General features: G+C 40.7%; 1 protein-coding gene across 1 annotated transcript in view; it reads left to right on the top strand.

The window, feature by feature from the left end:
• Window positions 1-14,744, top strand: part of LOC101537123 (acyl-coenzyme A thioesterase 9, mitochondrial) — a 39,407-nt gene that overhangs the window by 21,053 nt on the left and 3,610 nt on the right. Inside the window, exons 10-13 of the mRNA XM_004612279.3 lie at window positions 7,027-7,094; window positions 13,671-13,782; window positions 14,124-14,214; window positions 14,539-14,624. Coding sequence (XP_004612336.2) covers window positions 7,027-7,094; window positions 13,671-13,782; window positions 14,124-14,214; window positions 14,539-14,624 — 357 coding nt within the window. The remainder of the gene's footprint in view (window positions 1-7,026; window positions 7,095-13,670; window positions 13,783-14,123; window positions 14,215-14,538; window positions 14,625-14,744) is intronic.

Genomic DNA, 14,744 nt, shown 5'->3' with positions numbered 1-14,744 from the left:
TCCTGTCCCCTCCCCCGTCTGTGTGACTGATGATTTTCACTTTACTCTCTCTTTACTTTGATTACATTCAATATTTCAACAGAAAACTCACTATTATTATTTGGAATTTCCCCCTTACAATCAGACCTGCTAAGAAGGCATCATTTGATAATATGTTTTCCATTGCTGAGGATAAAGAGCATATGAGGTCACAGTTTTGGATTTCTGGTATTTTAGTAATTAAGTCCAGAGAAATTTCTGCCAGAAGTCATGTCACTGCAAGCTCATACCTCTGTTTAGTGGGCTTTAAAAGATGGCGGTTGCCACGCCATCGCCACTGCCGAAAAGAAAGGCCAAGAGAGAAAAACCTTTCCTCTCCAGGGGCAGAACGGACCCATAGCTTAGTTCACAGTCTAGAGGCATTTCTGCAAGAAGCCGCTGGGTTCCGAAATTAGTTGGTGGGCCTCCAGGATCATGGACGTTCAGGAGCAGAGGAGCCGTTCGTGTCTGATTAGCCTTTAATGTATGTACAGGGTAATGTGGTCTCTTAAGTCACATTTGGTACAGAATTGTTGTGTACACACTGCCTCCTTCATTCCCTTGACCTGCTGAAATACCATATAGGCTATTCTCTGTAGTGTCCTATTTTCTAGATTTGCCTCCGTGTTTCCTCACAATGTTGTTTTGGGGCCATACCCAGCAGTGCTCAGGACTCCTGGCTCTGCACTCCGGGATCATTCCTGGTGGGGCTTGAGGGTCCATTTGAGACATCAGGTATCACACCCAGGTCAGCCATGTGCAAGAAAAGTGCCCGCTACCTGCTGTATATCACTCCATCCCCCTCATGATGGTTTTGTGGGATGATTCTTTGACCATATAAATTTCTGAAGCTGCAAACTTGATTAGATTCAAGTTCAACCTATTAGGCAAGAATATATATGGGTAATGCTATGTATGTGTCTCATATTATAATCAATGTTACATGCTATTAGGGAGTATAGGTTGTCTCCCAGAATGATGCATGAGTTTTAGTGACCATGTAACCTTCCCATTGTTTAGTTCCATTTTTCCTCTCAGGATCAGCAATAATTTACAGGGCATGGTCGGGTCCAGAGAGTTTATATAGTACACTTGAGAATAGTTTCCCATCATCATTCTCTAGCACTTGTTATGTCAATGCTGACAATTGCTTAATTATTGTAATTGGGGAGTGCAAAATGATTCCTAAATTGTGTTATTCCAAACAGACAGACAAACAGAATTCTGCCATCCATCACATTTATTTGCAGTTGTTTTTTGTTTGTTTGCTTTTGGACAAATACTCAGCTGTGCTCAGGGTTTACTCCTGTCTCTGTACACAGGTGTTACTTCTAGCTTGGTGCAGGGGACCATATGAGATGTCAGGGATTGAAGGCAGTTTGCCATGTGCACAGCAAGGACCCTAAATGCTGTTCTATCTCTCTGGCCTCTATTTAAAGTTTTGTAAAGAAGCACTTCTTTTTCCTAAGTAGGGCCATTAAATTTGTTAAATATAAGTTAGAATCTAGGGCCAGGAAGATAGAATGGAGATTAGGATGTATACTTTGCAAGCACCTGACTCTGGTAAATTCCCAAACAAACACTTCCGGGCTATTCCAAGCTCCACAAAGCCTGAGAAGTACTGTATCCTCAGCCCTAACCTTAACTGTGCAGTCCAGTTGGCCAAGAATCACCAGTTGCCCTGAGCACCACTTGGGAGGCCCTCAAGATACCCCCTCAATCCTGCCAATGTAAGTCAGGATCGGTGTTTGATTTTTGCCTTTTACTTAGACATTTTGAGTGATGAATTTATTAATTAGTTAATTAATTGGTTTTTCTGTTTCACTTTTTAAAAAAAGGCTGTGAACTTGTAGAATGTAATATGGGAAGTGCACCTAGTGTATGTAGCCATTGTTCTTCTGTGTGCTTCAAGTTTGCCATGTTTGGTCCAAGGTGCTTTAAGGTGGCTCCTGTGATAAGCTCTTTTGACATTTCTTCTGTCTTTGCTGCAACAAGATATCTAGGCCTCCTCCTATAGGTTTCCTGCTCAAGGCCTGGAATCAGCCATTTCCCCAAGGAATCATTTTAGTGGTGTTTAGAGATATTTAGTAGAGACCCAAATCTGGGTATTACACTTGTATATTGTACCTCATCATAAATTCCAGGCCTTTCCATGAACAGAACTAGGATGTATGCTAAAGAAACCTACACCCTCCCTATGAGTTTGTATCTTGAACTCCCAGTCAGATTTGAAGCGGGCTGACTTTACATCTTTTAACTTTATGTTTTATCATTTTCCTCCTAGTTTAAAATCTTAGTCCTTAATTGAAGTCACACACAAGACTTTCAAACTGAAAGGAACAAGTTGTGTGTGGGTGTTGGGGGAGACCGGTACAGCTTTGCTGTTGGTCCAGACAGAGTCTCGGGCCTATGGGAAGCCTGCTTTGTATTAGAAACTCGAGGCAGGCAGCCGACAGTGAGGTCTCTTGTGCTGCATGGAAGGTGACGTGAACAATTCAGCTAAGATTAGAGAACCCTTTGGTAATTCTGATCTAAGGGAAGAATCTACCAATCTGCTCCATCTCCAGCAGCCCTCACTCATCTGCTGCCCTTAGCAGCTGGCCTGGGACTCTGTGCCTGGTACTATGGGCATTACTTAAAGTTTCTTCCCCAGCTGACACATTTTGGTTTTCCAAGTTACTATTTCTTTTCTAATGTAGGAGTACTGCTATTTATTTAGCCATTAATTAAGCTGATTGAATTGGGCATGAGCTCCATATTACTTTAAAAAAATTAATTGAATATCCATGAGATAGACACAGCTATGAACACAGCTGTTATGAACATAGCTGTTCATAATTGGGTTTCAGTTATACAATGATCCAGCACCCATCTGTCCACTAGTGTACATTTCTCATCACCAATATCCCTTTTTCCCTACCACCATTCCCCAACATCCCCCCCTCACCCACAGCCTCCCTCTAAGGGAGGCACTTTCCTTCTTGCTCTCTCTCTCTCCTTTTCCTTTTGTGCATTATGTTTCACAATACAGATGTTAAGAGGTCATGTTGTTTTTTCAGGGCATTCGGTATTTTTGTCGCAATGGTAAGGCTGGAGTAACTTTTCAATTGGGTGGCAGCTTTGGGGTGTGGATGTGACTGCCAAGGCTTCCAGAAGTACAGGGAGGTGGGGGGGGAGGTAGCTTTTCCCAACCCCAAGAAAGCTTGGAGATTTAAGTCACAAAATACCAGAATTTTCGGCAGATAATGTCCATCCTGAGATGGTGGAGTCAGGCCTGGGGCATGACAGTGATTTCGGATTATGTGAGCAAGCAGTTGCCATGGTCGCTGTTTGGGTGGGCACAAGCCAAGTTGCCCACCTCCGATTTACCCTGGTCTGTTCAGCCTTGTGCGGGTCCAAGATTAACTGCAGCTTTTGATCTCGTTTGAGAATTATTTATGGGTCTCTGAAGCAAGGCCAGTAGTAGGGCTTACATGGTGGCACTGGAGTTGGTTCATGGGGGTGACTGCTAGTGCTTCCAGGAGTATTGGGAAGTGGGGTGAGGTAACACATCCCAATTCCGAGAATGTCTGGAGAATTCATTCAGAAAACCCGTGTACCCGAATTTTCAGCAGATTATTTCTTTGTGATGTCTGTCCTGAGACAGTGGAGTCAGGCCAGGGATATGGCGGCAATTTTGGATTGTGGAAGCAAGTGACTTCTGGGGGCTCTGCTTGGGCAGGCATCAGGCCAACACATCACCCTCTGATATAACCTGCTCTGTTCAGCCATGCACATGTCCAAGATTAACTGCAGCTTTTGATCTCTTTTGAGATTTATTTATGGTTCTCTGAAATAAGGCCGATAAATGAGCTTATATAGCTGAGCTGGAGGTAGTTTTTGGACATAGCTTCCACATACGTAACTTTTGGCTATTTAATTGCTTGATAAACTTGGCCCCAAGTTGTTGGGGTCCAGCCAAAGGCACTGCAGCAATTTTGGGGTATCAGGAAAACTGAAGGCACCATCAGGCTGCTGATGCACTCGCTCTGCAGGTACAGGTTGACCTGCTGGTAGTACCATACCCCCACCAAGCTACTATTTATAGTCCATGTTTCCAGTGTTGTTTCTTCACAACTTAGGATTCTGCCACAATGATCCTTTTTCCTTTTTCCTTTTTCCTTTTGAAAAAATTGTTGCCTGCAGAAAGTGGAAAGACTAATTTACTAAACTCTTATTTCCCTTCAGCTAAATTGAATGGTCAACATTGAACACATTTGCCTTACTCTCTTACCTTCTGTCAGTACACATGTATACACATTTCAGTCATCAATAGTTCACCAAGTAGCTTCCTCAGAATAAGATTATTCTCCTGCATTGTGTATTCAATAAATAAGGTGGTGTGGGTTCTCTCCTGACACATGTATTCAGTGGTCTGGGACTGCTTCCCTCATTGCTGATGGCTGATGGCAATAGGTGGACAAAGGAGGAAACGTGGGCCAGGCTGTTTGGTGATCAGTTGCAGTTTATTCCAATCTCGTCTCCCTCTGCCTCCTCCCAGTCTCACCAACTTTCGTATTTCTTCTCCTCGTGCCTACTCCTATAGCCTGAGTTATAGCCCAAAATCATGAGGTATTGGGGTAGCAGTTGCATGTAGGTATAGTTATATGATCAACATATGTAAAGTCTTTACCTCAAGGGACGCTTTTAAACCAAATTCTCATCCAGCAAGGGGATCTGCCTAAGGGCGAAATACCATCTAGGGTGCATTTCTCCTTTCCTTAGTCTGATAACCATTTAAACATTCATCTTAATTCTACTTCTTAATAATATTAGTTATTTTGTGTGGACACAGTAAGAGATACATTAAACTTACAGAGTGGCTCTTCTGGGGACATCTCGCTACAGATCCCAGACTACAGTCCTCAGGCCAGATTAGTCCTTCTAATTCTAGCAGGGTCCTTAACCAGTTGTTTCTCTTCGGGTGAGGACAGAATTTGTCCATGACTGTGCTCTTAACTTATAGTTAAGTATTATGGCACTTGGCCTGTCTCATTGTGATGCCAGGGTAGCTTACAGCTTGCCCTGGGTCCATCAAGTTACTTCATTAGGACCCTGCTTTTGGGCTCTAGGAACTAAGGTCAACTGAGTCTAAGTCAAGTAAATATGACAGATGTCCAGGAGTAAATGTTATTCAGAGTCAATTAAACTCTAAGTTGCAAAAGCATAGCATTAACTGTCTTTCTGTGTCTATACAAAAAGAACATTGCTCTGAAATAAACTATGCAAAGGACATAGGGAAGGAGAAAAGCAGTATTTCACTTACAAATATGAAATTCAGAGTCCTTAGAAGAATCTCACCTTACAAGTCACAGAGTCTGATTTGGGGATATTGGTGATTCACAGATAGGGGAAGCAGAGCACAGAGGAGAGGTTAAAGATAAACACAGAGTAATGGGAGCACCTTGGGAGCATTGTGATGGGTGTAACCCGATAAACCTAAACTCCTTGTGACAGGGACAGAGGAGAAAGTATGAACCAATGTTACCCTACAGTGAATAACCTTAGTATCTTTGTTAAAGAAATTTAATTATCATCATCATCATCATCATCATCATCATCATCATCATCATCATCATCATCATCCCGTTGATCGTCAAATTTCTCGAGCGGTCTCAGTAATGTCTCCATTCGTCCTATCCCTGAGATTTTAGAAACCTCTCTCTACTCAGCCTTCCCAATGATGCCCCATTTGAGGCTCTTTCAGGGTCAGGGGAACGAGACCCAGCTTGTTACTGGCTTTGGCATATGAATACATGATAGGAAGGTTGCGAGGCTCTCCCATGTGGGCAGGAAACTCTCAGTAGCTTGGCAGTTTCTCCCAGAGGGAGAAGTAGTTTATAAGATATTGCTTCTGGGAGCTTGCTTTTAAGTCTCTGGATGTTGGCCATTGATGGGATTACACACACCTGGGTTCCTCTGCCGCTACCTTCCTGCATGAGGCTTGTCTGAACGTGTGGAGAGGGGTCTTGAGCATGGCTGTGGCTAGGTTCCAGAGGTCTCCGGCCGCCGGGAGCTCTGTTCAGGGTGGGGAGGGAAGCTGGAGCCCATCCCCTCCGAGGGACCCCAGGGAAGACAGCCAGGTGCGCGGGCAAGAGACTCTCTGAAATTTAACAGTGATCCAATTTTATTTTCTAATATTTGAACTTGGCTGATTGATTTTTAGATTGCTTTTAGAGCTGCTTCTCTCAAACCAGGATCTGAGTAAGAATTATGCTTTGGTTTACATGCTCCTCTCAAATAGTTCCCTTGGAGGGGATGTGAGTCAGCCATAGAGCACATGCCTCTCATGCCAGAGGCTGTTGGATTGATCCCCACACTATTACAAAAACAGAAAAGGCTTAAAGACAGTTCACACTGCTGCTGCCCATGTCTTACTCCCAGGAATCCCAGTTTTAATCCCCTGTACCACAAGGTCCCCTGAACACTGATGTTAGTGACCTCTACTGCCCCTCACCCAAACAAAACAAGGAAAAATGGGAAAACTGTAGCTCTAAGTACTGATGTTGGTTTGTTTTGTGTTATATCTGGCAGCCCGTGGGGGCTACTCACAGCTTATTGCTATAGGGGATCACTAATCGGTGCTCAGGATTGAACCTGAGTCTCCTGCTGGCAGAGCATGTGCTACAGCCCTTGGAGCTATCTTCCTTGCCCTTTACAGACATTTCTGAAGCATATTTTCAGGTTGTCTTTCAGGATGTGTTACAACATATTTTTGATGTTTCCTCATAGTTTTAAAATCAGATGAAGCCTTATGGTAGTTGGCATTCTGCTTTTGAAAATATGAAACTTTTAGTGTTTTGGTAATTCTATAACCAGAACCTCTCCTAGTTGTTCTGGAGTTCTTTAGCGAAGCAATCAGCAAGTGATAGCCAAAACAAATAGCAAAGACTTTAAAATGTAGGTAATTGTTTATTTCCAGTTGTATTAGATAATGGCACTAGTCATACTGTATTTTTTTCTCCTTAGGCCAGCATTTATAAATCCACTAATTCTTGAAAGCCCAGAGGAAGAAGAGCTCTTTAGACAAGGAGAACGTATGTAATTTTTTGATGATTTTTAATTTATTAATTGAACGTTTATTTTTTTATTTCCAGTTTGTATGTTTTCAGTGACCTATCATTTGTTTTCAATATTATGGAATTTCAGGGCTTAGCTTCACACCTCTCTATGTGTCACTATTCCCACCATCAAATTACCAGTGCCAAAAAATCTCTGCTCATTTCACCATTCTTCACTCATTCCCTCTGGTAACCACCATAGCTTTCACTGAATCTAAGTGTTAGTTTTGTTGACTTGCCAGTGTATTTGCTTTAGTAATTTATATTCTACATATCAGTGATACTATTGGATTATTGTCTTTCATTGCTTTTTCACTTAGCATAATTAGCTTGTCTATTTCATTCCCAAAGTACCCTTTTATCTTTTTTTAAAAATTTTGTTGAATCACCGTGAGATAGTTACAAGCTTTCATGTTTGGGTTACAATCACACAATGATCAAACACCCATCTCTCCACCAGTGCACATTCCCCACCACCAATATCCCTGGTATACCCGCCCTTTCCTACCCTCCCCCTGCCTCCATGGCAGACAGTATTCCCCATACTCTCTCTCTACTTTTGGGTATTATGGCTTGCAACACAGACACTGAGAGGTCATCATGTTTAGTCTGTTATCTACTTTCAGCATACTCTCCCATCTGAACTGGTTCCTCCACCATCATTTTCTTAGTGATCCCTTCTCTATTCCATCTGCCTTCTCCCCTCCACTCATGAAGCAGCCTTCCAGCTATGGGGCAATCCTCCTGGCCCTTGTATCTACTGTCCTTGGGTGTCAGTCTCATGTGATGTTATTCTATACTCCACAAATGAGTGCAGTCTTTCTATGTCTGTCCCTCTCTTTCTGACTCATTTCACTTAACATGATACTCTCCATGTCTGTGCATTTATAAGCAAATTTCATGACTTCATGTCTCTTAACAGCTGCATAGTATTCCATTGTGTAGATGTACCAAAGTTTCTTTAACTAGTCATCTGTTTTAGGGCACTTGGGTTGTTTCCAGATTTTGGCTATCTTGAACAGTGCTGCAATGAACATATAGGTACAGATGTAATTTCGACTGTGTTTTTTTGCATCCTCAGGATATATTCCAGAAATGGTATGGTGGGGTCATATGGTAGCTCAATTTCTAGTTTTTGAAGGACTGTCCATATTGTTTTCCAGAAAGGCTGGATTCCAGAAAGTTAGCATTCCCACCAACAGTGAAAGAGTGTCCCTTTTTCCCCACATCCACATTCTTTTGAATGTGTGCCAGTCTCTGTGGTGTGAGATGTTATCCCATTGTTGTTTTGATTTGCATCTACCTGATAACCTTTTATCTTTTTAATAGTATGGTACTCCATTGTGTGTGTATGTGTGTGTGTATGTATCACAGCTTATTTCATTTTTCTGTGGTTTGACATTTAGGTTGATTATATGTTTTAGTTACTGTGAATATATTGCTACTATGAACTATAGGGTACAGATATCCATTTTAATCAGTCTTTAGATCCTTCAGATATATGTATGAGTTTTATGACTGAATCATATGGTATTTCCATTTTTACTCTTTTTAGTTTCTCCATATTACTTTACACAGGGGTGCTAGTAGTTTACATTTCCAGTAACAGTGTACCATGGTCCCCTTATCTGCATACCCTTGCCAGCATTTGATTCTACTCTTTCTTAGGTTGGCCATTATCACCAGAGTGAGGTGTATCTTATTGTTGTTTTGTTTTGCACATATTTATATGTGTCTGTGTGCGGCCATCAATTTATTTTCTTTTGACAAGTACTTTGCTGATTTTTGATTGGCTTATTTTTATTCTTGTGGATCTATTGGATATTCTTTTCAGAAAGATGACATGCAAACATTTTCTCCCAATTGCTAGATTGTCTTTTTGGTTTTGTGGTAGGTTTTTTGCCATGTAAAAACTTAAAATTTTTTATAGTCCATTTGTTTATTCCTGGTTTTATTTCCTTTGCATTTGGAGGTAAGTCTCCAAATACATCTCTGATGTTGATGTCTTAGAGTATACCACCTAAATTTCTATTTATGTATTCTATGGTCTGATATATGTCTTTAATCCATTTAAAATGAATTTTACTGGTTCAGTCCCCAGTATTGCATATGGTTCCCCAAGCACTTCAGCAGTTTTGAGCAAGAGCCAGGATTTCCCCTGAGTACCACTGGGTGTGACCCCAAACCATCCCCCCACCAAAGAAGATGTGTCTGTTTTCTCTCCATCAGGGCTTTTTGAACTTTTTCTACTTGCAGCCCCCTTTTGCCTGAAAGTTTTTTGTGTAGACCTCGGTATATAAAATAGGCATACAAATCAAACACATAGTAGTAATAAATGTCTTTTTTTATGCTTATGTTTTAGTCATACAATGATCGAGTACCCATTCCTCCACCAGTGCCCGTTCTCCACCACCAATGTTCCCAATATCTCTCCCCCCACCCCTGCCTCTGTGGCAGGCGCATTCCCTTTTATTCTCTATCTCTCCTTTAGGGTGTTGTAGTTGGCCATCATCTTTGGTTTGTAGTCTACTTTCAGCATGCATCTCCCATCCCGAGTGGGACCTCCAAGCACCCTTTACTTGGTGGTCCCTTCTCTACCTGAACTGCCTTTTCCCCCAGCATATGAGGCCAGCTTCTAAGCTGTGGAGCAATCCTCCTGGTCCTTATCTCTACTATCCTTGGGTGTTAGTCTACCATTCTGTTACTTTATATTCCACAAATGAGTGCAGTCCTTCTATGTCTGTCCCTCTCTTTCTGACTCATTTCACTTACCATGATACTCTCCAGGTTGATCCACTTATATGCAAATTTCATGACTTCATGTATCCTAACAGCTGCATAGTATTCCATTGTATAGATGTATCAAAGTTTCTTTAACCAGTCATCTGTTTTCAGGCATTCGGGTTTTTTCCAGATCCTGGCTATTGTAAATAGTGCTGCAATGAACGTACAACTGCAGATGTCATTTCTACTATACTTTTTTGCATCTCTGGGATATATTCCCAGAAGTAGTATTGCTGGGTCAAATGGGAGCTCAATTTCTAATTTTTTGAGAAATGTCTATACTGTTTTCCAAAAGGGCTCAACCAGTCGGCATTCCCACCAACAGTGAATGAGAGTCCCTTTCTCCCTACATCCTTGCCAACACCAGTTGATTTTGTTCTTTTGGATGTGGGCCCGTCTCTGGTGTGAGATATCTCATGGTTGTTTTGATCTGCATCTCCCTGATGATTAATTATGAAGAGCATTTTTTCATGTGCCTTATGGCCAAACAGAGATAAACAAATGGGATTGTCTTAAACTAAGAAGCTTCTGTACCTCAAAAGAAACAGTGACCAGAATACAAAGAAAATTTACAGAATGGGAAAGGATATTCACCCAGTACCCATCTGGTAAGGGGTTGATATCAAGGATATACAAGGCACTGGTTGAACTCTACAAGAAGAAAACAATCAACCCCATCAGAAAATGGGGCTGTGAAATGAACAGAAAATTTCTAATAATAAAACTTGAGTGTGTTTTTAAACAATTTGTCTTTCAGTCCGAACCTTTAGTTACACATTTGGGATAATGACCTTAAGACGCTTGTCCAGGGCTAGAGAGAATTCGGGGATAAGGCACTTGAATTGCATGTGGGCTGACCATGATTCGATCCCTGGCACCACATATTGTCCCCCAAGCATTGCCAAGAGTGATCCCCAAGGAGCACTTAGCCAGGAGTAAGCCCTGTGTACAGCTAGGTGACCCCAAAACAAAACAAAAAAACAGTCCAGTTCACTTGTATTTAATCATAGTAGTCTCTGATAATATTTTATATTTGTATAGTATCAGTTGTAACTTCACCGCTTCTATTTCTGAATTCATATTTTTTTTTGTTTGTTCGGTTTGGGTGCTGGGGATTGAATTGAGGGTCTCACACATGCAAGGCAAGTGCTTTACTCCTGGGGTGTATGGCCATCTGATTCTTTCATCAGAGTCCTTTTTTCTTTCCCTTTTTATGACACTAGTGATGGGTATATTTATTTTATCGATGCTTTTAAGGAACTAGCATTTAGTTTCATTTTTTTTGTAATATAATTGTTTGGGTTTCTGTTTGATTTGTATCTGCTTAGATGTTTTTGAGCCCACTCCCTGCAGTGCTCAGGGAGTTGCCTGGGATTGCTTCTGGCATTGCCTGAGGGACCTTATGGTGCCAGGGAGCAAATCTGGACTTCTGCTGGGCAAAGCATTGCAGTAGCTCTTTGAGTTATGTCCCTGACCTGCTATGATTTCTTTTTCTTACCTCTACAATTTTTGTCATTTTCTTCTGCTCACTTTGGTTCTGTTTATTCCTCTGTTTTTAGTTCCATCTGGTGCAAAGTGAGATTTTTCTGTTGGGACTTGTCTTAGTTTACTGATGTTGGACTGTGGTATAGCAATGAACTTCCCTCTAAATACTCCATTTGCTGAGAGCAGAGGAGATAACTGGTCTCTCTTTATTATTCTTGGGGTACTAATTTATTTCTTTTGATTATTATTTTGTTCAGCCAAGAGTAATTCAGAAGCATGTTTTTCAGTTTCATATGGGTGGGACTGTTTTAGTTTTGTTCCCGATTTCGTTCTCATACTATTGTGATTGGAAAATATCCTTGATAATTTTAGTGGTCACAGATTTGTTGAGACGGTTGATCTATTTTTGAGAATGTTCCATGTGTACTTGAGAAATTTTTTTTTCATTTATTTTTGGATGAAAGTTTATATATATCTATTAGGCCCATATCTTTGATTCCTTCATTTAATGCCATTAATTCCTGAATAAATTATTTATTTGCCTGAATTACCACATATTGTTGTAAGTGTATGTCAATACCCCTACAATTACTGTATTGCTGTCAGTGACGTTTGTTAATAATTGTTTAGACAGTTTGTTGCCTCTGCATTGTGTGCATATAGATTGAGGACCATTATATTTTTCTGCTGCATCAACCCCTTGATCAATATATATCTATGTTTTTAGTTGAAAGTATATTTTGTCACATATGAAAATCGTTCCTTTCCTTTTCTCTCACCGTAGGCTTGGAAGTCCTTGCTCCAGTCTTTTACTCTGAGTGTATGTTTGTCTTTGTATATGATATGAGACCATTGTATGATTAGTATAGATGGCTCCTGATTTTAATTTTTTTTGAAGTAAACAGATTTTGAGGGAAGGAGGAAGGGATAAGTGAGAGAGAGAAGAGTAAGAGTAATGTGCTCAAGAGAGCACGCGGGCTTCTCCAAGGGTGGAGAGAGCTCTACACACATCCTAGCACTAGACATGAAAGTACCTATCTCAAGAGGGGAGATGCAGGTGACACATGTTCTCAGGCAGCATATGTGCTGATTTTAATTTTTTTATGTATTCAGCTATCCTGTTTTTTTTTGATTGGTGAGTTTGGACCTTTAGGGTCATTATTTGATACATGTTGTTTACTAACTGATCTGCTTTTTGTTTTCAAGTTGTTTGATGTCCATTATTTTATTCCAGTTTGTTTCTATTTTTCACTTGGATGTATTTTCCTGTTGATTTTCTCCATATAGTCATTTTTTCTTTTAATGTCTCTACTCCACATTTTTGTTTTGTGATGATCATGTAGAATGTAACATACTTTATTGAAGTATTTCTTAGTGCTGGTAAGGGCTCATTGTCATTGGAATATACATGTCCTCATATTTTCTTCTTCCCCTTTTACTTATTTTCTCATGTCAGTATTATTTTTGTTACTTTTTATCACATTGATTGAATGTCCTTATCTGATGATTCTTCTTTTCAAGTAAAGTAACTTTTTTCCTGCCCCATCCACTCTCCTTCACTCCTTCCCTTCCTTTGTCTTTGGAACATACCCGGCAGTACTTAGGGTTTCCTCTTGGTTCTGTTCTCAGGAATCATTATTTCTGGTGGGCTCAGGGCAGTATATGAGGCTCCCAGCATTGAACCCAGGTCAGCCGTATGCAAGGCAAACACCCGACCTTGAATTTTCAGCATTTCTTATAGAACACACCAGGTAGAGGTAAATTCCATTCACTTTTGATACAACTTAAGAAGCAATTGAGATGAAATTTTAAAAGCACACTAATTTTACTAGAGGCAATTATTTAAAAGATGTATTAGTTCCTCATAAATCAAGTATCTTAATTCAACCAAGAATTTATTAAAATTGAAAATATTTTGTTTCATATTTTGAAAATTTTATTGCTCAGATAATGCATATTAAGTAATTTGTTTTCTCATTTTTAATTAAGTAGGAACTGCATCTTACTGAATGAGCTGCTTGTTTGGCTTCTAGATCAGGAGATCTAGAGATCTCACTTGAGGCTGTATAATTTCCATCTGGAAGCAAAGAATCACTGGACATTTTAGGTAGACTCCACATCCTCGTGTGGGATAGCTTGCGATGGGAAATCTATACCTTCCAGGAAGTTTTAGAAATCTTGAAATATTGCCTCTCTAGGGACCAAGACACCGCGGTCAGGAAACTCCTGCCCACGGTGCTGTAGTAAGACCTCGTGATTATAGTTGCTTCTTCCATGTTGCAGTGAACAAGGGGAAAAGGATTGCCTTTTCCTCTGCATCGTTACTGAAAATGGCTCCCAGTGCAGAGGAGAGGACAACTGTCCACGAGCTGTTTCTTAGCACACTGGATCCGAAGTAAGTGAGGGCGCTGAGATTCCAGACTGGGGAAGCATTTAAAACCTAGTGATTGCAAGAGTGCATTTGCCTGAATATATTGCAAATTGCTTGAAAATATTGCACATTTTAGCATGAGAACTTCTTTTTATTTGTGTTTTGGACTACACCTGGCAGTGCACAGGGCATACTCCTGGCTGTATGCTCTGGGATCATTCCTAGTGGTGTGCAGGGGACCATCAGAGGTGCTGGGGATTGTACCCAGGTTGGCAGTGAGCAAGGGACACACCAACCCACTATACTATTTTTCCATCCCCTGAAAACTATTAATTTAACATGGTTTATAAAAACTCTACTTATAGGACCATCAGTTTTCAAAGTCGAGTTTTGCCCCCTAATGCAGTATGGATGGAGAACTCAAAACTGAAGAGCCTGGAAATCTGCCACCCTCAGGTACGGTACTTTTGTGAATAATCTTTCAAACAAGGCTAGTTTCATCAAAGATTTGACCCCTGTTGAAATTGGCCTGTCTTGTGTGGCATTATGGCTTCCTTTGTTCTATATGGGAGAAATTCTGTAAATTTCTATTTAATAGGAATTATTTTCTGTTCCCCTGACCCTGAAAGAGCCTCCAATGCAGCATCGTTGGGATGGCCGAGAAGAGAGAGGCTTCTAAAATCTCAGGGATAGGACTTATGTAGAGGTTACTGAGAACGCTCAAGCCACTCGATGATCATCGGGATTTCGTGATCGTGATCGTGATTTTCTGTTCAATAGGAGCGGAACATTTTCAATCGTATCTTTGGTGGTTTTCTTATGAGGAAAGCTTATGAACTTGGATGGGCTACTGCATGTAAATTCTGGTGAGTTAGACTTAAGGTAGTCTGAGAAGCAGTTTCTATTATCACATTGAATTGAAACATTTTGCATCAATCTAGACATTAGGAAAAAATGCCATTTTAAAATAAATAAGATTCTTATAC

Source organism: Sorex araneus, chromosome X (assembly GCF_027595985.1).
Source record: "Sorex araneus isolate mSorAra2 chromosome X, mSorAra2.pri, whole genome shotgun sequence".
Lineage (NCBI taxonomy): Eukaryota > Metazoa > Chordata > Mammalia > Eulipotyphla > Soricidae > Sorex > Sorex araneus.
The sequence above is the reverse complement of the archived record's forward strand: the minus strand, read 5'-3'. Positions and strand labels throughout refer to the sequence as shown.